The sequence below is a fragment of the Oryx dammah genome, unplaced genomic scaffold, assembly GCF_014754425.2.
Source record: "Oryx dammah isolate SB20612 unplaced genomic scaffold, SCBI_Odam_1.1 HiC_scaffold_18, whole genome shotgun sequence".
Taxonomy (NCBI): Eukaryota; Metazoa; Chordata; class Mammalia; order Artiodactyla; family Bovidae; genus Oryx; species Oryx dammah.
Genome location: NW_024070202.1, coordinates 106,551,152 through 106,573,695, shown reverse-complemented (window position 1 = coordinate 106,573,695; position 22,544 = coordinate 106,551,152). Strand labels below are relative to the sequence as shown.

Here is a 22,544-nt window from a genome sequence, read left to right as displayed (position 1 = left end):
CCAGCACCACAGTTTGAACGCATCAATTCTTTGGCATTCTGCCTTCTTTACGGTTCAGCTCTCACAGCCATATGTGACCACTGGGAAGACCATAGCCTTGACTATACAGACCTTGGTCAGCAGAGTAATGTCTCTTTTTTTCAACACACTGTCTAGGTTTATCATTGTTTTCCTGCCAAGAAGCAATCGTCTTCTGATTTCATGGCTATAGTCACCATCCGCAGTGATTTTGGAGCCCAAGAAGAGGAAATCTGTCACTACTTCCACTTTTCCCCTTCTATTTGCCATGCAGTAATGAGGGTGGATGCCATGATCTTAGTTTTTTTAGTATTTAGTCTTAAGCCTGCTCTTTCACTCTCCCCCTCACCCTCATCAAGAGTCTTTTTAGTTCCTCTTCACTTTCTGCCATTAGAGTGGTATCATCCGCATATCTGTGGTTGTTGATGTTTCTCCCACTTATCTTGATTCCAGCTTGTAACCTGTCCAGTCCGGGATTTCTCACAATGTGCTCAGCATATAGGTTAAACAAACAGGGTGACAGCAGACAGCCCCGTCGTACTCCTTTCTCCATCTTGAACCAGTCAGTTGTTCCATACAGAATTCTAACTGTTGCTTCCAGACTGGCATACAGGTTTCTCAGGAGACAGGTAAGATGGTCTGGTATTCCCATCTCTCTTAAGAGCTTCCCAAAGTTTGTCATGATCCACATAGTCAAAGGTTTTAGCATAGTCAATGAAACAGAGATAGATGTTTTTCTGAAATTCCTTTGCTTTCTCTATAATCCAGCGAATGTTGGCAATTTGATCTCTAGTTCTTCTTTCTTTTCTAAATCCACTTGGACATCTGGAAGTTCTTTGTTCATGTAATATTGAAGCCTAGCATTAAATCATCATGTTGTATACTATATATATAGTATAATTTTATTTTTCAATTATACCTCAGTAAAGCTGAAAAAAGACTGTAGCCAATCAAAAAATAATTGAATGTTAACTAAGAAGGGTAGAACAATATGATGTTTTTTAACTATTATATTACCATTTAAATATAGGTGTCTACGACAGGATGAATAAAAACAAGGATAAATAAACACGTAATTTGCAATTATAAGAAAGAGAGAACCAAAGATAATTTTTGATACAAAATAGAGTAATCATAATAAATATCCTCAAAGTGTCAGAGACAACAAATATGATCTCTAGGACAGTCTTAGAGAATATAACTTTGGTCTATAGTGGCTAAAAACATTAAATATTAAGTCAAGACACATGAAAGCATGCTCCTTGGGACATAAAACTATAATACCAAAAAACATGGACTGAGATTCTAGGTAGGACTGGCCCATGAGTCCCTCTTTGAAGGAGGAAATGGAACATTTAAAATGACAGTTATTACAGTTTAGATTGCAAAACAACAAGCAAAAATATAAAAATATTTCCTGCAATAAAATATACAGAATTTGCCTTTTCAGACTGTCCTGCTGGGTGCTAGGAAGTGAGTACCACTGTGATGGAATAATTCTAAAACAACATCACCAAGTTTATTGTGTCCTAGTTCCACTTAAAATCACTGTAAAAGATTTATAATAAAAACTTGCTCATTCAGCTAAGTTTTTGAATAAAATATTTTTAGTCCTAAGCTTTATGGTTTCTTCATATTCTATGCCATACTTTCCACAAAATATTTGTGTATCCTAAAAAACTGCCATCTATGAAAAGAAATGATAATTCCTTATGAAAAATTAATGATTATTTTTCTCATTATTCATTATATTAATTCATTATATTTTGCATGCTTTTTCACTTATAAATTTCAAAGTCTCTTTCAATATTTATTTAAAGGCTATGCCTGTCATTGCATAAAAGGAAAGTATTCATAATACACAAAAATATATAAATTTATTACCCCAATTTTACAAAAATTATTTAAATGTCTGAGATATTAGCATTACTTATATCTGTGGACACACACATATATAAGTATACCTCCACATGAGAAAAGCGTCTGAAAGGACATAGTGATTTTTTTTTTTAATTTAGGATTTTCTTTCAAGTGTCAGGTTTGAAGTTAAAGTACTTTTTTTTTTTTTAATGCTTATTTGTTTATTTATTTATTTTTGGCTGTGCTGAGTCTTTGTTGCTGCATGGGCTCTTTTCTAGTTGTGATGAGTAAGGGCTAGTCTTCTGCTGCAGGCTTAGTTATCCTACCGTATGTGGGATCTTCCCAGAGTGGGGATCAAAACTGTGTCTCCTGTATTAGCAGGCAGATTCTTTACCACTGAGCCACCTGGGAAGCCTAAGTTTGAGTGATTTTTAAACTTTTTACAATATTCTAGTTTCCTACAACAATCATATATTATCAAAAAATACTAAAGTTTTAAAACTAATAAACCATTTGTGGTATATTTAAATAAAGGAGACTAAATAACTACTTTGGCTCCAACATTAACCTTGACCTGCAAAACCCTATGATTTAACACTAGTTGACTGATCTGGTATAGTGTAGGACAAGGCAGAGTAGACAGAACCTGTATTCAAGGTCCCACTATTATGCAGAGTTGTATATTAATCTAAAGACTGACTTCAAACCAGTCAGTCCTAAAGGAAATCAACCCTGAATATACATTGCACAGACGGAAGCTCCAATACTTTGGCCACCTGATGCAAAGAGCTGACTCATTGGAAAAGACCCTGATGCTGGGAAAGATCAAGGGCAAGAGGAGACAGGAGAGACAGAGGATGAGATGGATGGATGGCATCACTGACTCAACTGACATGAGTTGTAGCAAACTCTAGGAGCTAGGGAAGGACAGGGAAGCTAGGAGTGCTGCAGTTCAGGGGATTGAAAAGAATCAGACATGGTTTAGTGACTGAACAACAAAGACTGACTTACAGGAATTCCTGTGTTCATAGAAGTATTATTCTTCTACGAACAATGGCCAAAAAGTGGAAACAACCCAAGTGTTCATCAACAAATAAATAAACAAAATGTGATACATACAGACAATGGAATATTGCTGCACCATAATAAAGAACAAAATTCTGGGACTTCCCTGGTGGTCCAATTGCTAAGACTCCCCATTCCCAAAGTAGGTCAGAGAACTAGATCTCTGTGCCACAGCTGAAACCAAGTGCAGCCAAATAAATGAATTCAAAAAAGAATGAAAGAAAAGAAAATTCTGACACATGCTACAACATGGATAAACCTTAATGACATTTGGCTAAGTGATATTAGCCAGTCACAAAGACTATATGACTCCACTTACGGGAGGTTCCTAAAGCAGTCAGATTCACAGAGACAGAAAGTTGAACAGCGGTTGCCAGGGACTAGGAAGGAGAAGGAAATGGGAAGTTATTGTTTAATGGACACAGAGTTTCAGCTGGAGAGGGTGGAAAAAGTTCTGGAAATGGGTGGTGACAATGTGTGAATGTACTTAATGCCACAGAACTGTAAACCTTTAAATGGCTGAAAGGGTGAATTCTATGTTATGTTTATTCTTACCACGGTAAAAAAGTATTTTCTCAAAGAATATTTTCTGGACACAGCAAAGGTCTTAATCTTTTAAATGCATGCTTGAATGTTAGACATTGCTTTGGGACTAATAGAAAGGTATGTTGTTCTTCTAAAGAACAAAGCCGGTCATCTCCAACCCCCACATCTCCCACACAGTGGGCACTTGGGAAAAATACTTGTTGAATGAGCTTGATTGCTTTTTCTTTTTAAAATAATCTTTGTGTCACCCTTGTACAAATTGCATTATTGGCATATTTAGTTATGTGCTTTAGTATTTGGTTTTTTGAGGAGACTGCATTGACAAGATTTTATATAAGTGCCATCACAGTAGTAATGCATATATCTAACTTAGAAATGCTGAAAAGAAACACATACATGGTACAAACAAAAATGTTTTCAGCCTTACTTGTTAGAGCCCTGAGAGTCTGGTCTTGCTACTAAAGGTTGGTGATGATTTTTCCCCAAAATAACAGGTTGGTAAAAACTCAACTACAATAATACATGTAACAAAAAATTGCAAACACAGATGAAGGAAAGCATACTGTTATTCACTCACATAAATACAGTCATTGGTTTTAACTTGAGAAATGCAGTTTTCGCCCCAGCTTCCTGGTGGATTTCTCTGTTACAGTACAAAGCAGTCAGAATGCAAATGCTTTCCAGTTCTAAATCTTTGAATATAGAATCTAAATCTCAAAGTCTAAATTTTCCTTCTCCATTTGAAACTGTCCAGCAATAAGATCAACAGTCTTCTTGAATCTGATCCCTACAGGATTGAATAGATCCTACTTCTGGTGTTGACCCAAATCTCAGTGCTCCCAATGAGTTTGTCAGCAGGGTAGGAAGCTCCCAACCTCAAAAAACTAGTCCTAGTCCCTTAGCTTGGGCTTCCCTGGTGGCTCAGACGGTAAAGCGTCTGCCTGCAATTCGGGAGACCCAGGTTCGATTCCTGGGTGGGGAAGATCCCCTGGAGAAGGAAATGGCAACCCACTCCAGTACTCTTGCCTAGAAAATCCCATGGATGGAGGAGCCTGGTGCAGGCTACTGCCCATGGGGTTGCAAAGAGTCGGACACGACTGAACGACTTCACTCACTCACTTAGTCCCTTATCTTATGAAAACTATAGTTCTCCCTGAAGGCAGAGTTTCCATGTTGCTTTCAAAATTTATTGCACTTTAGTTCTGATGTGATAGAATAATCTGATTACACAGGAGTATTTTCTCATTAAAAAAAATCATCTTGAGAAAAACAGAGAATGAATACTATCCTGTAAATAGTGTATCAAGTTCTTCTTTAAAATGGTTTAATTTTATTGAAAGGTAATTTTGTGGTTGTTGTTCAGTCGCCAAGTCATGTCTGACTCTCGGCAACCCCATGAACTGCAGCACATCAAGCTTCCCTGTCCTTCACTGTCTCCCTGAGTTTGCTCAAACTCATGTCCATTGAAAGGAAAATAAAAGACCAGAAAAGAAAAAAACTGCCAACCACCCCCCCCACCCAAGCCTTGAGTTTTCATCACCATAGTCCAGGAAAAGTATTATTTATAGTTAAAAGATGTGTTAGTCAGCTTAGCCTTCTAAAGTTCAAAATATATTCAGCTGCCTGCTGCTAAAGCCCAGCTTCAAAAGCTTTTATCTGTTACCAAGGCCAACCATCCAAACCATTGGAACTTAGATTCATTACAAGCCTGTGACAAAGGCCAACCCCATGAGCAGCCACAGGAAGCTACATCCTGGCTCACTCCTGCTTCACAGCTCTGATCTGATTTCACTGTTTATCTCCCTTCACAACTCTCCTCCCACGCGAGCCCTTGATCTTGTGACTATTTTTTGGCCTGTGCCATGGGTCATGTGGGATCTTAGTTCCTTGATTAGGGAGCATTTAAGGCCCCCTGCATTGGAAGTTTGGAGTCTTAACCATTGGACCACCAGGGAAGTCCCATGACTTTTTTTAATATCAAGATTATTACCCTTCACCTGAGTGAATCACACAAGAGTGGCCAGTGATACAGGCTATAATTCTATAAAAATTCAGGAAAGGAGGCCATTGGTGATAGTAAGAAATGTCAAAATCAAACAGACTATTATCAAAGATAGATGGAAACTCCCCAATATCATGTAATGGAGACAAAAAAATTTGTAGCTAAACATTATAATGTTAGACAACTGTGTCTGATTAATTTCCATTTTAGAATTCTCTCTACTGAAAACTCTCTCTCTCTCTCTCTTTACTATATGAACTACTAGTACTTGACAAGGGTCAGTTGAGTTCTTCAGTTCAGTTCAGTTCAGTTGCTCAGTCGTGTCTGACTCTTTGCAACCCCATGAACCGCAGCACACCAGGCCTCCCTGTCCATCACCAACTCCCAGAGTCCACCCAAACCCATGTCCATTGAGTCGGTGATGCCATCCAACCATCTCATCCTCTGTCATCCCCTTTTCCTCCTGCCCTCAATCTTTCCCAGCATCAAGGTCTTTTCAAATGAGTCAGCTCTTTGCATCAGGTGGCCAAAGTATTGGAGTTTCAGCTTCAACATCAATCCTTCCAATGAACATTCAGGACTGATCTCCTTTAGGATGGATTGGTTGGATCTCCTTGCAGTCCAAAGGACTCTCAAGAGTCTTCTCCAACACCATAGTTCTTAACTGTTCTATATTCCTCTAACTGGTTTAGTATGTTACACAGTAGGTTTAAATCCTATTTTCATATCTCCATTTCACTTGGCAGGGAGATATGTACCTAAATCTACATGTCTAGATGGTCAATAAAATCTTGTTCAAATGTAAAAGAGGTATGGCAGCAATTACCTCTAACAACTGTAGAAAAATGTGAAGACTAAATATTAGTGAACCAGCAAAAACCACTGAAGTGTCTGACTTTATAAGAGAATATCAGTTGATGATCCAGCTTCTAGTAGCCATAGTTACTTCTACAGGCATAGAAATAATGAAATTTTACAACAAGAAAGAAATCTAAGTAATTATGATAAAATAAGGCATTCATTTGTTCGATAAATATTTACGGTTTACCATTTGCCAGTGGGGGAAAAAGATACAAATCCCTGTCCTTATGAAGTTTATGTTAGATTGAGGGAAACAAATGATTAAAACAAATACACAAATAAGTAAAATAGATGATGACACTAAGGAGAGAAAGCAGAGCAGGGAATGGAGGATTGTAGTTTGGATGACAATGGCAATGCCAGAAAGAAGAGAGGGAGTGAACCACGCCAGTATCTGGGGAAGAGCCTTCCAACCAGGGATCATCAAATACAGGGGCCATGGAGAGTCATATATGCCAGGCATAGTCAAGAGACATCAAAGGAAGACAAAGTGGCTAGAGCAGAGTGAGAGGAAGGACAAATAGCAGGATGTGACTTTAAAGGTATGAGGTGGAGGGCAAAATCATAAAGGGCATGTTAGTTCATCATGAAAACTTAGGCTTTTGCTGCAGGTTGAAAAGCAAGTGGAGAATTATGAAAGAGATGTGACATATTTTTAAAGGATCTTGTTAGCTGCTATGTTGAAAATAGACCAAAGGCAAGCAAGAGTAAAAGCTGCAAGACCCATTAGAAGGCCACTGCAATAAAGCAAGCAAGAGATAATAGTGCCTTGTACTGAGTGGTAGCAATGAAGGTGGTGGTAAATGGTACAAGTTCATTTGGAAAGTTGAATTAGGAACTCTAACCCTAATTTTTTCAAACCTTTGTGTCAAGGATTGGCTTTCAACAGACAGTGAAGGAGCTGCTTATTGCATATGAACCCAACCCAAAAGCAGTTTATCTAAAAATGGTTTACCTCTAGGTTAAATGGTTTAGCATTAGAACTGCTGCATGACTGAAATGTAGAAAGTTTCATCCAGAGCAGCTAGATGAATGGCCGCATCTGGGAATATGAAAAATAGTAACCAAAGCTCGAAGAGTGAGATACCAGAGTCCAGTTTTGCACACTCTAAGTTTGATACACAAATGTAGATCAGAAAAGATACAATCTGAAGATTAAACCACTTAGATCAAGCTCTCCAGAATCAGAGCCTGTAATGAAGGTCCCTGTGCAAGTGATTTTTATAGAAATCTAAAATTTCTAATTATCTATAGAAAATTAAGAGATACAAGGCAAGGCAAGGGGAAGAAGCTAGACCAAAACAACAACAGGGAGTTTGAAGGTCAATATGCTCTTTGTTGTTTGGTGGCTAAGTCAAGTCCAACTCTTTGCGACCCCATGGACTCCAGCATGCCAGGCTCCCCTGTTCTTCACTATCTCTTGGAGCTTGCTCAAACTCATGTCCACTGAGTCAGCGATGCCATCCAACCATCTCATCCTCTGTCACCCCCTTCTCCCTTCTTGCCCTTAATTTTTCCCAATTTCAGGGTCTTTTCCAATGAGTTGCCTCTTTACATCAGGTGTCATCTTTGTCTGATACTATAGGAAGATCTGGAGTGTAGTTTGCTAGAAACTTGAATCTCTAAATTCTGTCAAATCTTCTTTATCAATAGACACAACCCTTCCTCCCTCATCTGAGTAAGCTAGTCGCCCCATCCCCGCAGAGCCCATCATGGATGCCTCTGTGGTAGTTCCTTGGAAGGTATTACTGAGCCTCCTAGTAACACACTCTCTCTCCCCTCATTACTTCTAGAACTATAACCATACTCAAGCCCAGGATGCCCAAGAGGGTAAGATGTTAATTGTGATCCATGAGAAGGTAATATACACCAAAATCCTAAGGGGAGATTGCAAATCAAAGGGTGCACACATAAGTAAATTTGGTTGTTCTTGTTTAGTCTCTAGGCCATGTTTGACTCTATGGACTGTAACCCACCAGGCTCCTCTGTCCATGAGATTTCCCAGGCAAGAATATGGTGGGAGTTGCCGTTTCCTTCTCCAGAGATCTTCCCAACCCAGGGATTGAACTCATGTATCCTGCATTTGCAGGCAGATTCTTTACCACTGAATTTGATAGATATTGCCAAATTGCCCTCCATAGAGATTTATTAATTTATACTTCCATCAGCAATGTGCAGAAAACATATTTCTCCAATAACTTGACAAAAAGTACTTCCAAAGTTTAGGAGTTTTACCAAATGGACAGTTAAAAATTGTATCTCAGTATAGTTTTAACTTGTGTGTCTCTTGTTATAAATTCACTTGACTACCTTTCCTGTTTTTAAGAACTATTTGTATTTCCTTCTCTGTGAATTATGTATTCATTATCACCTGACTCTTCTCCTTTTCTTTTTTTAAAAATATTTATTATTTATTTGATTGCCTTGGGTCATAGCTGTGGCATGTGGGATCTTTGTTGCCTTGTGCAGGATCTTTCCTTGTGGCACGTAAGCTCAAGACATGTGGGATCGTTCTCTGACTAGGGATTGAACCCATGGCCCCTGCATTGCAAGGCAAAGTCTTAACCATTTGGTTATCAGGGAAGTCCTGCTCTGGGGTTGTTGATTTTTTTCCTATCATTTGTAAGAGCTCTTTATATATTAAAGAAGCAAATTTTGGCTATGAATGCATATATTTTCAAAGATTGGGGGTTATTTTGCAAATCTCTTACGAATTTTTACCATGCATAATTTAATTAATTGATCTTTTAAGAGTTTAAAAGATTTTCCACACCCTGAGGTTTTAAAAGAATCTTCACCCTCTCACTTTTTTCCAGTAACTTTATTGTTTTTAACATTAAAATATTTGATCCACTTGGACTTTATCTCACTATATGGCAGCACCTTAATTTTTGTTTTCAGATGGTCATCCTGTTCTCTCAGTATCAATTATTGAATAATCCATTTATTCCTGATCTGAAATATAATTTTTATCTACTGAATTTATACTAAATTCCCATATGATAAATGTTTGCTTTCTGGACTATCTATTCTATTATTGTAGAGTCACACACCTTTTTTAAACTTTGAGTTTCATAGGCAAATTAAATCATGCTTTTTAATGTATGATAGACCTTATCTACACGTTTTTTTGTGGGGAGGGTCCTTCCAACTTCCATATTAACCTTAGAATGTTAGCACCTTCTTTTTATAGGTTTAGAAACAGGGGGTAAATTTTGATGTTATAGTTCTTATAAGAAATTAACTTTAGAGTAGCTGACATCTTTACAGTGCTGATTCTTCTCATCCAAGCCCATGGTATTGTATTCCATTGATTCATATCTTTTTCCATTTCCTCTTGAGTAATTTGAAGTTTTCTTCATATACGACTTACATATTTCTCATAAAATTTATTTCTAAGTATTGTACTTTTGTTGTTATTGCAAATAGAATCTTTCTTTCTACTTTCTGAGTTTTGATTATTTGTATGTATTAGAAATTTTTTATTTCCATGCATTTATTTTACACCCCACTATTTTTTGGCCACCTGATGTGAAGAGCTGACTCTTTTAAAAAGACCTTGATGCTGGGAAAGATTGAAGGCAGGAGAAGAAGGGGATGACAGAGGATGAAATGGTTGGATGGCATCACCAATTCAATGGACCTAAGTTTGAGCAAACTCCTGGAGTGACGGACAGGGAAGCCTGGCGTGTTGCAGTCCATGGGGTCACAAAGAGTTGGACACAACTGAGCAACGGAGCAGCAACAATTTTACAAAATTCTTATTGTTCTGTAATGGCTTTTATTTTTGGATTTATGTTTGGACTTTTAAACTATGTAGACATATATTTTTACCTCCCATTTTCAGTGTCTATAACTAATTTCTCTTATATTTGATATTATAATGTTAAAATGAAAATAGTGGTGGCAATATTCATTCTTTTAATATTTCAAATTTTGTAAGAATGTCAAATATGCTGCAGGTTTGGGTTGAGATAGATATATGTGTCATGTTATTGAATGTATGTATTATTGAGTAGTTTATCAAGAATTTCTATTAAACTTTTTCAAGTGCATTTTAGCATTTTGGGAGTTGACTATATGAATTTTCCTTTAGATTTATTAATGAGATAGTTTATAGTAATGAATTTCCTAATAATGAATCATTAAATTCTCAAGTTAAAATCTGTGTATTTTGTTTTGTTTTGGGCCACACCAAGCAGCTTGCTGGATCTTAGTTCCCTGACCCAGGACTGAACCTGTGCCCTTGGCAATGCAAGTGCAAAGTCCTAGCCACAGGACAGCCAGGGAATTCCTGATTAAATTCTATTTGATAATGATTTAATGTACTATTGGACATTGCTTTCTAATTTTTTTTAAGGATTTTGTCGCTTAAGTGAGATCATGTTGTAATTACTTTATGCAATTTTTGTTAGATTCGTTTTCATGACTCTTCCACTAGTATTTACAAAGAAGTTGTGTTTTCCGAAAGTGTACAGTTTGACACTCATCAATAAAAGCTAACATTTGGTTATATTTAGTTTTTTCTCTATTTGACAAAGAATAAGTCTTTTAGTAATTCTGCTTATATTTCTTATAATTATGACTGTAGCCTGCCAGGTTCCTCTGCCCATCGAATTCTCCAGGCAAGAATACTGGAGGGAGTAGCCATTCCCTTCTCCAGGGGAATCTTCCTGACCCAGGGATCAAACCCAGGTCTCCATATTACAGGCAGATTCTTTACCGTCTGAGCCATGAGGAAAGCCCCCGTAAATAAGACTGCTATGTTTTTTGTCATATAGATATTTATACTATTTCTATCTTAATTTTGCATTTTACCTGTTAACATTAAAAACTTTTCTTGTTATCTCATTGATCATTTAGGTGTAAATTTCTTTTGTTGGCATTTACTTGACATATTATTTTTCATTCTTTTATTTTCAAACTTTCTCTTTTTATGGATCTTAGAAATATCACAAAGTTATTCTTTGCTCTTTAGATAATCCGAAGACCAGTGTTTTTAGGTGTAAAGCCCATTTTTATTTAATTATATATCCAATGTTTAGTCTTAGTTCTAGCACATTGTTTTATGTTTTATGTTCTGTTTTTGAAAGGATTTTTTTTTTAGGATCTGTATTGCATTTATATTTATTGTATGTTTTTTCAGTTTTGTTTGTGGCTCTATTAATTCTAAGAAAAGTATGCCTTTTTTGTTCTAGTGCTTACCTTTATAAACATAATTTTATATAATTTTCTCATTCCTCATACTTTTTTTGACCAAATTTGTTGGTTATTACCTTTGAACAATAATGAGAAAAATAATGAATTATGTTATAAAGTCTGTGACTTCCATCTTGCTGGCACTCTCTCTCCTGCTGACACCTTCTGCCTTCCCATTTGCTCACTCTGGTCTAAGGAGAGGGTTCTGTGGCCAGGAACTTAAAGAGGCCTCCAGCCAACAGCTCATGAGGACCTTACGGCTCAGTCCAACAACTCATGAGTAACTGACTCCTGCCAATAGCTCTGTGAGTGAGTTGGAAAGTGGCTCCTTCCCAGTTGAGCCTGGAGATGACTGTAGCCTGTGAGAGACCCAGAGCCAGAAAATACAGTTGAGATTCTCAACAGTGTTATGATAGACCTGGATTTCTTATCTACAGGAGCTATGAGTTTGTAGTAAGGTTGTTTTAAGCCAGTAACTGTTGGGGCAACTTGTTATGCATCAATAGGCAGCTATCACATGCATACTAAGGGGCTTTTGCATTTCAAGTTGTCTCTTTTCTGAGGAGTGTGTTTTTGCTGGAATATTTTCTCTGTCCCCGCTGGGCCCTCTCATGTCTCTTCATACTTCTTTTCGTCTTCTTTCTTGACTCTACCTGATCTCATCTGTGATACTGCATAATTCGAAATTTCTGGATTATCTGTCTCTTAGCTTTATTTAAAATGTAGTTTTCATAATCTTTTTCAACTTTCTTGTTGCTTTTATATGATTTCCAGGGAAAGGAGGGGGGAAAACATTGGCTTATGCAACTGTGTTCATAGCAGAACTCTTATTGTTTAGCTTGGTCAATAGTGATGATAAACTTCACGTTTACTTGGCAATCTTTATCTATTTTTGTCATTTAATCAATATTCTATCAATTTATCTGTAGTTTTCTTACTGATTGGTAGAAGCTCTTTATACACTAGAGATATTAGCTTTTATCTTTTTACCACTTTTCCCTTAAAACTGAAAAGGATTTCAGTGATCCCTACATTTATAAAAAATTTTATTAAAAGGTCTTAAATTTTTCTGTAGTCAATTTACAATTATTTCCATTATGAGTCAGTATTTTGAGTCTGGCTTAAGACGGCCTATGAAAACAGGGATTTTGAGTTGTGGGAGCTGAAGGGATAATACATACATAGTCTGCAATGACACCTAAAAAGGTAGGGAGAAAACAGTTAACATTTCTGTAAAATATAAAGACAATGTTTATGGAGTAAAAATACTGGAAAATTAAATTATTCAAAATGGGGAGCTTTAAAAAAATTAAATAACATTTACATTAAAGATCATCTGTCTGGAATCTAAAATAAAATGTTTACTCTATATTTGCTGCCACACTATTGAATGACTATCTTTTCTCTCATTGAGTTGAAATGCTTTACTTATTAAATATAACTTTCCATATAACTATTATCCGAATTGTCTGCTGGTGAACTTACCTATCCCTACACCAATATCACACTGGTTTACATATTATAGCACTAAAGTATCCCAATTCTTGGCTTCCCAGGTGGCTCAGACAGTAAAGAATCTGCCTGCAATGCAGGAGACCCAGGTTCGACCCCTGGGTTGGAGAGATCTCCCGGAGAAAGGAATGGCTATCCACTCCAGTATTTTTGCCTGGTGAATTCCATGGACAGAGGAGCCTGGTAGGTACAGTCCATGAGGTCACAAAGAGTTGGACACAACTGAGCGACTAACATACACACACACAGACACACACACACACACACATCCCAATTCTATTATATCATACAGTGGCCATGAGACCTCAGTAAACTCCCCTAAGCCTCAGTTTCTACTTTGCAGTGTTATTTTAGGAATTCAATGTATAAAGCATATAAGTAAATAAATTTTCTGGTCCCAGCACTCATACAAAATAAGCATTCATAAATGATTGCCATTAATACCATCATAAAGCACAATGAAATTAGACTGTAGGTAAAAAAATTAATGACAATAATATTACTAGGCATTTAAAAAATACAGTAAACACTATCTCTCTTACATTTCCCTGTGTGTTCAAGGGATAGCTAGGGAGTTTGGGATGGACATAAACACATGGCTATATTTAAAATGGATAACCAACAAGGACCTATTGTATAGTACACGGAACTCTGCTCTACCTTATGTGGCAGCCTGGATGGGAGAGGTGTTTGGGGGAGAATGGATACATGTATATGTAAGGCTGTGTCCCTTTGCTGTGCGCCTGAATCTATCTCAACATCTTTAATCAGCTCTGGTGGTGGTTTAGTCGCTAAGTTGTGTCTAAATCTTGCAACCCCATGGTCAGTTAATGGCTAATCAGCTATACTCCAATATAAAATAAAAAGTTTTTTAAAAAGTTCCAAGAGAACTTCCTCCTATAAGGAAGATCATTCTTCTCCTGTGGGGAGATCATTCAGATTGGGGTAGATGCTTAATTCTCCCAGGCTAACAATACAAACAGTGGAAGGAACAAAGAGGAACTGATAGAGCGTGCTAGGAAAGGGCCACTGGGTCAGTAACAAAGGGGAGAAATGGCACTTCACGCAAATTTCCAGAGGAAGGAGTTTCATGGTTGCCTAGCAACATGTAAACACAGAAGAAAGAAGGGAAAGGCATAAAAAAAAATCAGGCAAATGTTACTCTCTCACCCATTTATTATTCCTACATTGTGTATAACTCAAGAGAAACAGGATATATGTTTGATCTCCAAAAACAAGCTAGCCAGACAGTGAAGCACATACAGCTCAAATATAACCATAAAAATATAATTGGTAGTAGTAAGTAGCTCAGATTATATATATACAGACAAAAATGCATGTGTTTACAGCAGGATTCCAGGTGCAACAGAACCATTCCATTCAATGCAGCAAGAATTTGTAAGTCTTCCAGGGACACATGGAAGAGAATGAGGCAGCCCACACCTCTAAGAACTTTAAAATCTGAGAATAAAATGGGCTTCCTCGATGACTCAGAGGGTAAAGAATCCACCTGCAATTTAGGAGACACAGGAGTTGCAGGTTCATTTCCTGGGTCAGGATGATTCCCTGGAGGAGGGCAAGGCAACACACTCCAGGATTCTTGCCCAGAGAATCCCATGGACAAAGGAGCCTGGTGGGCTACAGTCCAAAGGGTCACATAGAGTCAGACACAGCTGAGGAACTACACACACACACAGAGACAAGGATAAAACGAATATACAGATAATACCACTACAAGGCCGAATTCATGTCACAACTGAGCAACACTTCATTTGTGTGTCCTCCGAGGTGAAAGAGATCAAAGTTTGAGGTGGGGGCACATCCAGAAAAGCTTCCCAGAAGAAAAGCCATTTGAATTAATCTTTAAAATTAAACAGAGGAAAAAATTAAATAGAATTTTGACAGGTAAATGTGGGATAAGAGACCACATTTGGTACATCATGGAGGAAACTCCAGGCATGTTCAGAATAACAATAACCCAAATTTTGTGACAAAATAGGGTTGCGTCTACTAGAATGGAAGCCGGGAGTTTTCTTAAATCTTAAGTATCAAATACAGATGAATCTCTCCATGTCAAAGATAAAACTGTTGCCACGTTGTGGTGCATGCCAATTTATGAACCTGTGTTTCAACTGATAGGCACTAGGTGGTGAAAAGGCTACGGGTGAAATGGTCAAGAGATTAACCTGGTAATGGTACTTTTGACTTGGTGGTGGGTGAGGAGTCACTGTAATAAAGTAAGTGGTGAAAAATAAATATAAGCAGTCAAGGTGGAAGAAGAGGACAGTCTAATCTAAGAAAGGATCTTCCAGAACAGGAAGACAGGAACAGATAATACAGACAATTGTTGGGTTACCAATTGTAGACAAGTTGCTGATTAGATGGAAGTGTTCCATGGAGAGTGAGGAGTGAAAACTAACTCAGAGTTGGTAAGTCTGACTTATTGGATATCAGTAATAGAAAAAATAGATTCAACTGGGTGGCGGAGGGAAAGAAAGAGGAGGAGGAAAAAAAGGGACAGCTGTTTCAAACTTGCTAAGTCTGAAGTGCTCATGGTACTATCACATAGAAATGCTCAGCAAGCAGAGGAAAACATAGGCTTAGAGTTTTGGAGACAGTCAAGACTTTGGTGATTATTCACACGAAGGTCATAATTGAAGCTACTGATATGTAAATAGATGTGAACATAAAGGAAAATGGGGAAGATTCATGTCCAGGAAGGAAGAGAGCTGGCTAAGGAAAAAACTGAGTCAGACAAATAGCAGATAGTGAAGAAGACATAAAAGGAGCCACGGAGCAAGGAACAAAACCTCAAGCAGCATCTCAAAGGCCAAGAGGAAAAAGAGTTTTAGGACGATGCGTGGGTAAACAATTACGGGTGACATTGATTTTCCTGTTTTAAAACCTTCTTCCAAAACCAGGTATTACCTTTTGTAAAATATTTTAATCAGATTTTTTGAAGAAATCATTTTTTATTAAGAGGGGCAAATTTTATAGAAACACAGGAAAATGGGGGCTGAGGATATCACATTTAGGAATCAGGAGCTCTAAAGGGTGTCCTTTAGAAACACATTTCAACAGAAAGAGCATCAGAAGAGTGTGTCTGTGGAGGAGGGGTGCGGAGGAGCAGGGGGAGGGGACTCAGCAAGTGACTAATAAGCAGGTTGATCACTTGAACCAATAAGAGCATGGAGGAGATTTATTTTATTTTTTTAGGGAAGAGAATAAGGGGCACACTTAATGAAGAAGGGAAGAACAATAAAGAGGAAAAGGTTGAAGATGGGTAAAGTAGGAATTCTTGATTGAGCAGGAGATAGAAAGGAGGCTAGGAGAGTGTGAACAGTAGCCTTGAAAAGTGAAAAACCCGTTTCTGTCTTCTCATACAGATGGGAAAGGGAGGAAAAATGAGGCTGAGAGATTTTGAAGCAAACAGAGGGACTTTGAGGGATCTCAGTTTGAATGGTTCAAAAGATCACTGATCTTAAGGAGAGTTTGAGAAGACCTATGGAAAGCAGAAAAGCAGTCTACATGCTTCACCAAACCAATCCAGGAGTTTCTTAGATCTGTATCAGATACAGATGAATCTTTCCATGTCACAAGTTTTAGTAGGTCCCAACAGGAAAAGGAATACATCAAGGCTGTATATTGTCACCCTGCTTATTTAACTTCTATGCAGAGTACATCATGAGGAACACTGGACTGGAAGAAGCACAAGCTGGAACCAAGATTGCCAGGAGAAATATCAATAACCTCAGATATGCAGATGACACCACTCTTATGGCAGAAAGTGAAGAAGAACTTAAAAGCCTCTTGATGAAAGTGAAAGAGGAGAGTGAAAAAGTTGGCTTAAAGCTCAACATTCAGAAAATGAAGATCATGGCATCTGGTCCCATCACTTCATGAGAAATAGACAGGGAAACAGTGGAAACAGTGTCAGACTTTATTTTGGGGGGATCCAAAATCACTGCAGATGGTGATTGCAGCCATGAAATTAAAAGACGCTTACTCCTTGGAAAAAAAGTTATGACCAACCTAGATAGCATATTCAAAAGCAGAGACATTACTTTGCCAACTAAGGTCCATCTAGTCAAGGCTATGGTTTTTCCAGTGGTCATGTATGGATGTGACAGTTGGACTGTGAAGAAAGCTGAGCGCTGAAGAATTGATGCTTTTGAACTGTGGTGTTGGAGAAGACTCTTGAAAGTCTCTTGGACTGCAAGGAGATCCAACCAGTCCATTCTAAAGGAGATCAGTCCTGGGTGTTGTTTGGAAGGAATGATGCTAAAGCTGAAACTCCAGTACTTTGGCCACCTCATGCAAAGAGTTGACTCATTGGAAAAGACTCTGATGCTGGGAGGGATTAGGGGCAGGAGAAGAAGGGGTCGACAGAGGATGAGATGGCTGGATGGCATCACCGACTCAATGGACATGAGTCTGAGTGAACTCCGGGAGTTGGTGATGGACAGGGAGGCCTGGTGTGCTGCGATGCATGGGGTCGCAGGGAGTCGGACATGACTGAGCGACTGAACTGAACTAAAGAGCAACATAAAAGAAGTCACATCTGGCTCATGAGCCTTATCATTTATAGAGCAGTCTAACCGGTTGGACTATAATATAGAACATAAGCAATATATAAATCATACACTCCCAGCAATCAGGAGTCCTTGAAAGGTAATCTGCAAATATACAAATCCCAGGTAACACACACAGCTGCACACATGCACAAACCACACCATGCTCTGAAAAGGGAGTTCAGACACCAGGAACTCTTGCACGAAAGGAGAGAGAGTTTCATTGCAGTAGATGGCTGGAAACCAGTTAAGGCTGAAAAAGGAAACTTGGTTTTACAGGATGAAGTCAGAGGAAAATTGATGTTCCAAAAATCTTCTCCAGTCTGATTTAACAGATAAAAAATGAATCATGTGTCAGGATCCTTGCATTCAGTTTCCAGGAGGATAATTTTAAACACCGAGTTTAGTCACAGGGAAATAAAAGTTTCCTGCTTCTTTGGCCACATCAGGTCCCGCAGGGAACATTAACTATATCAGCTACACCCTTGCTAGTGTTGATACAAGTCAGTGGTGCTGGGCCACTACTTCAGTACCTTCTATTTCATCTTTAATCCTATTTCACTGAAGTTATTCTTCTAATCATGAAACAGAGCAAAAAAGGAAAGAGAATTAAATGTGATTAAACGTGGCAAAGAAATTTAAAGAAGCAACATCCCATTCCATCCAGGCAGGCCTCCTGCAGCAGAATCTGAGGCTTTTCATCAATTGCAATTCAAGACGCCCCATGTGCTGAGGAGCAGCCCCTCCCTAGCAGAGCTCTCAGCCTGCGGTTACTTAAGAGAAGAATAATGGGGTGGATTGCTGTACCCAGATAAATCACAATCTGCCATATCCAGAACCGGAACTCCCCAAAGGGAAACATACCTGAGAACCAGTGACAGAAAAGAGGAAGTGAAGAAGATAGCAAAGGAGATAAAAGCCAAGAGGGCCTTGATGTGTGCCTGGGCACTGGAACTGTGAAAGCCTGAGATGGAGAAGAAGACCTTCTTGGTGTGTCTTCCCAGAGATGTAATGAGCAAAACCGTGCCCACAATAAAGACAACAGTAGGGACGGTCCAGGTAACAATTTTCAAAGGGAAGAGGCAGAACCTCTCATACGTTCTCACAGCATTCCTAGTGACATTCCAAGATTGCAGACCCCTCCTTAAATAGTTCTGATACATTCTCTGGTTGCCTATGAAAAATAGAATGGTGGTAAAGGTAGAGAACCCCAGAGAGCTGAGTAGCATCCAAGGAACCAACCCAGATACATTCCGCTTTAGCCAGAGGAAGACGGGGTGGGTGAAGGTTGCGATTTTCACACAGTAGAAGACACTGAGCCAGGTGGAGAACCACAGTGTTGCCGAGTTCAAGAAGTCCCACTGAACGGCCAGGAGCTGGAACACGGGGCTGTATGGGAAGGCCGTTGGATTCAGGAAAATGTAAATGTTCTTACTAATTACCACCCATTGCAGACAGAAGCGAGAGGCCCCCAGGCTGACCAATAACTTATCGCAGGGCGACAATGTTCTCCGCAGCAGCCACTCGATGCCCAGTGCTGGGATGATTAAGCCATTACCTACCAATGCCACCAGGAACAAAAGGAATAAAATAACAATGCAGATGAGGGCTGTCTTATCAACCACCTGAGGTCCTGGAACCACGTCCTCTCCGCTCATCTCTCCTGCAGACTTCAAGGTCTCTTCCTGTAGGGTGGTTCTGGAAGGTCCTGGATAATATTGGTCCCTCCAGCTGCCCCAGTACAGAGGATAAAGTCGAGGATGTGGGCCATCTGAGGAGGGTGAAGAGGTATTTTCTTCTCAGAACAGATGCAAATATCATTAAGGCTCAGTTTCAGAAGTCTCACTGCCTGTCCATGAATTTACCTGTCCTTCCTCTGTCTGCTTTCTGCCCATGTCAACACTGGCATGGATACTGTATCAGGTCCTTGCATTTAGCATCCCTCATGCGGGAACTTACACCTCTCTAAGCTGACACTGAAGACATGACCACACACCTGCTGGCTACTCATTGAGGAAATCTGGTGAGCACACCCCCATCTGACAGTCGGAGATCACATCCACGGTTGGTTGGTGTGTTCTGGGCACTGTTCTAAGTGATCTTTGTTGTCCTTAGTTCTCACAATGACCCGATGAAGCAGGTGACTTTAGAAAACTCCTTTGACAGGTATAAAACTGAGCAACACTTCTACTTAGGTTAACTCAAATCCTATTACTTGTGGGGACCATTATTATCAAATAGAACACAGGAGACAATTATACATAATAAAGGATTTCCTAGGTGGTGCTAGTAGTAACGAATCTGCCTGCCAATGCAGGAGACACAAGAGGTGCATGTCCAATCCCTAGGTCAGGAGTATCCCCTGGAGTAAAAAATGGCGACCCACTCCAGTGTTCTTGCTTGAAAAATTTCATGGACAGAGGAGACTCGCAGGTTACAGTCCCTGGGGTCACAAAGAGTCTGACGTGACTGAGCACACGATGCACCTGCAAGTGAATTTTAAACCCTATTTTCTTAGTGACCTTTAAAGGGCAGTTCTGGGCTTCCTTGTGGCTCAGCTGGTAAAGAATTCTCTTGCAACGCAGGAGACCTGGGTTTAATCCCTGGGTTGGGAAGATCCCTTGGAGAAGGGAAAGGTAACCCACTTCAGTGTTCTGACCTGGAGAATTCCATGGACTGTATAGTCCATGGAGTTGCAAAGAGTTGGACACGACTGAGCGACTTTCACTTTAGGGATTTCCTAGTGGCTCAGATAGTAGAGTCTGACTGCAAAGTGGGAGACCCAAGCTCAATCCCTGAGTTGGAAAGATCCCCTGGAGAAGGAAATGGCAACCCACTCCAGTATTCTTACCTGGAAAATCCCACGAATGGAGGAGCCTGGCGGGCTACAATCTATAGGGTTGCAGAGAATTGGACATGACTGAGCGACTTGACTTTCATTTTCAAAGGGCATTTCATGTAGGAAACCCTCTATGACAGCTATAACACCAATCTGCTACGGCAACAAGAACCCTGGGCTAGGATCAAGGCAGGTGTTAGTCCTAGAGATATCCATCGCTGTGAGTTACTGGCTCTGTCAGTAGGTTGAAGCATCATCTTTTCTAATGCACAGGATAAGACTAGATTCTAAAACTAGAATCTCAGTTTTCAGAGTAAAAGAAGATGTTAAATGATTTAATGATGAAATAAATGAAGCATCAAGTTTTAGATTAAAACTCTCTCCTAAAGTCACAGTTAAATGGAGGAAAGACCAAGACCCAAGCCGATTCCAGGACCAGAAATCCTTACATAGTTAGCAGGACATCTTGTACTCCTATCTTCTTCATGCCCAGATGAAGTCAGAAGACCAAGTTTTGAGTCTTGTCACTGTCACTATTTGGTGTAACTGTTCTGCAGTTTGTGAGTTGTCTGCTCGGTAATGGTGACCTCCTCCAAGAGGGCTTATGCAACAGGCTATGTGACTCAGGTCTGCTGTACCGAGAGCCCTTGCCCCTGCAGCAGGCCACTGTGCTACTGGAGAAGAGCGGAGAAATAACTCCAGGAAGAATGAAGTTCAGTTCAGTTCAGTTCAGTCGCTCAGTCGTCTCTGACTCCCTGCGACCCCATGAATCGCAGCACGCCAGGCCTCCCTGTCCATCACCAACTCCCGGAGTTCACTCAGACTCACGTCCATCGAATCAGTGATGCCATCCAGCCATCTCATCCTCTGTTGCCCCTTCTCCTCCTGCCCCCAATCCCTCCCAGCATCAGAGTCTTTTCCAATGAGTCAACTCTTTGCATGAGGTGGCCAAAGTACTGGAGTTTCAGCTTTAGCATCATTCCTTCCAAAGAAATCCCAGGGCTGATCTCCTTTAGAATGGACTGGTTGGATCTCCTTGCAGTCCAAGGGACTCTCAAGAGTCTTCTCCAATACCACAGTTCAAAAGCATCATTCTTTGGCGCTCAGCCTTCTTCACAATCCAACTCTCACATCCATACATAATCACAGGAAAAACCATAGCCTTGACTAGACGGACCTTAATGGGCAAAGTAATGTCTCTGCTTTTGAATATGCTATCTAGGTTGGTCATAACTTTTCTTCCAAGGAGTAAGCGTCTTTTAATTTCATGGCTGCAATCACCATCTGCAGTGATTTTGGATCCCCCAAAAATAAAGTCTGACACTGTTTCCACTGTTTCCCCATCTATTTCTCATGAAGTGATGGGACTGGATGCCATGATCTTCGTTTTCTGAATGTTGAGCTTTAAGCCAACTTTTTCACTCTCCTCTTTCACTTTCATCAAGAGGCTTTTTAGTTCCTCTTCACTTTCTGCCATAAAGGTGGTGTCATCTGCATATCTGTGGAGACAGAGCCAAAGCAAAAACAATACCCAGTTGTGGATGTGACTGGTGATGGAAGAAAGGTCCGACACTGTAAAGAGCAATATTGCATAGGAACATGGAATGTTAGGTCCATGAATCAAGGCAAACTGGAAGTGGTCAAACAGGAGGAGGCAAGAGTGAACATCAGCATTTTAGGAATCAGTGAACTAAAATAGACTTGAATGGGAGAATTTAATTCACATGACCATTATATCTACTACTGTGGGCAAGAATCCCTTATAAGAGATGGAGTAGCCATTAGAGTCACCAAGAGTCCAAAATGCAGTACTTGGGTGCAATCTCAAAAATGATAGAATGATCTCTGTTCGTCTCCAATGCAAAGCACTCAATATCACAATAATCCAAGTCTATGCCCCAACCAGTAATGCTGAAGAAGCTGAAGTTGAACAGTTCTATGAAAATCTACAAGACCTTCTAGAATTAACACCCCCAAAAGATGTCATTTTCATCACAGGGGACTAGAATCCAAAAGTAGGAGGCCAAGAGATACCTGGAGTAGTAGGCAAATTTGGCCTTGGAGTACAGAA

The 22,544-nt window shown here is 39.5% G+C and overlaps 1 protein-coding gene across 1 annotated transcript; it reads right to left on the bottom strand.

Moving 5' to 3' along the window:
- Positions 1–18,346: 18,346 nt before the first annotated feature.
- Positions 18,347–19,292, bottom strand: TAS2R60 (taste 2 receptor member 60). Its single transcript, XM_040259913.1, is given in 2 exon segments — positions 18,347–18,503; positions 18,505–19,292. Coding segments are annotated over 2 exon segments (945 nt in total).
- Positions 19,293–22,544: the final 3,252 nt, after the last annotated feature.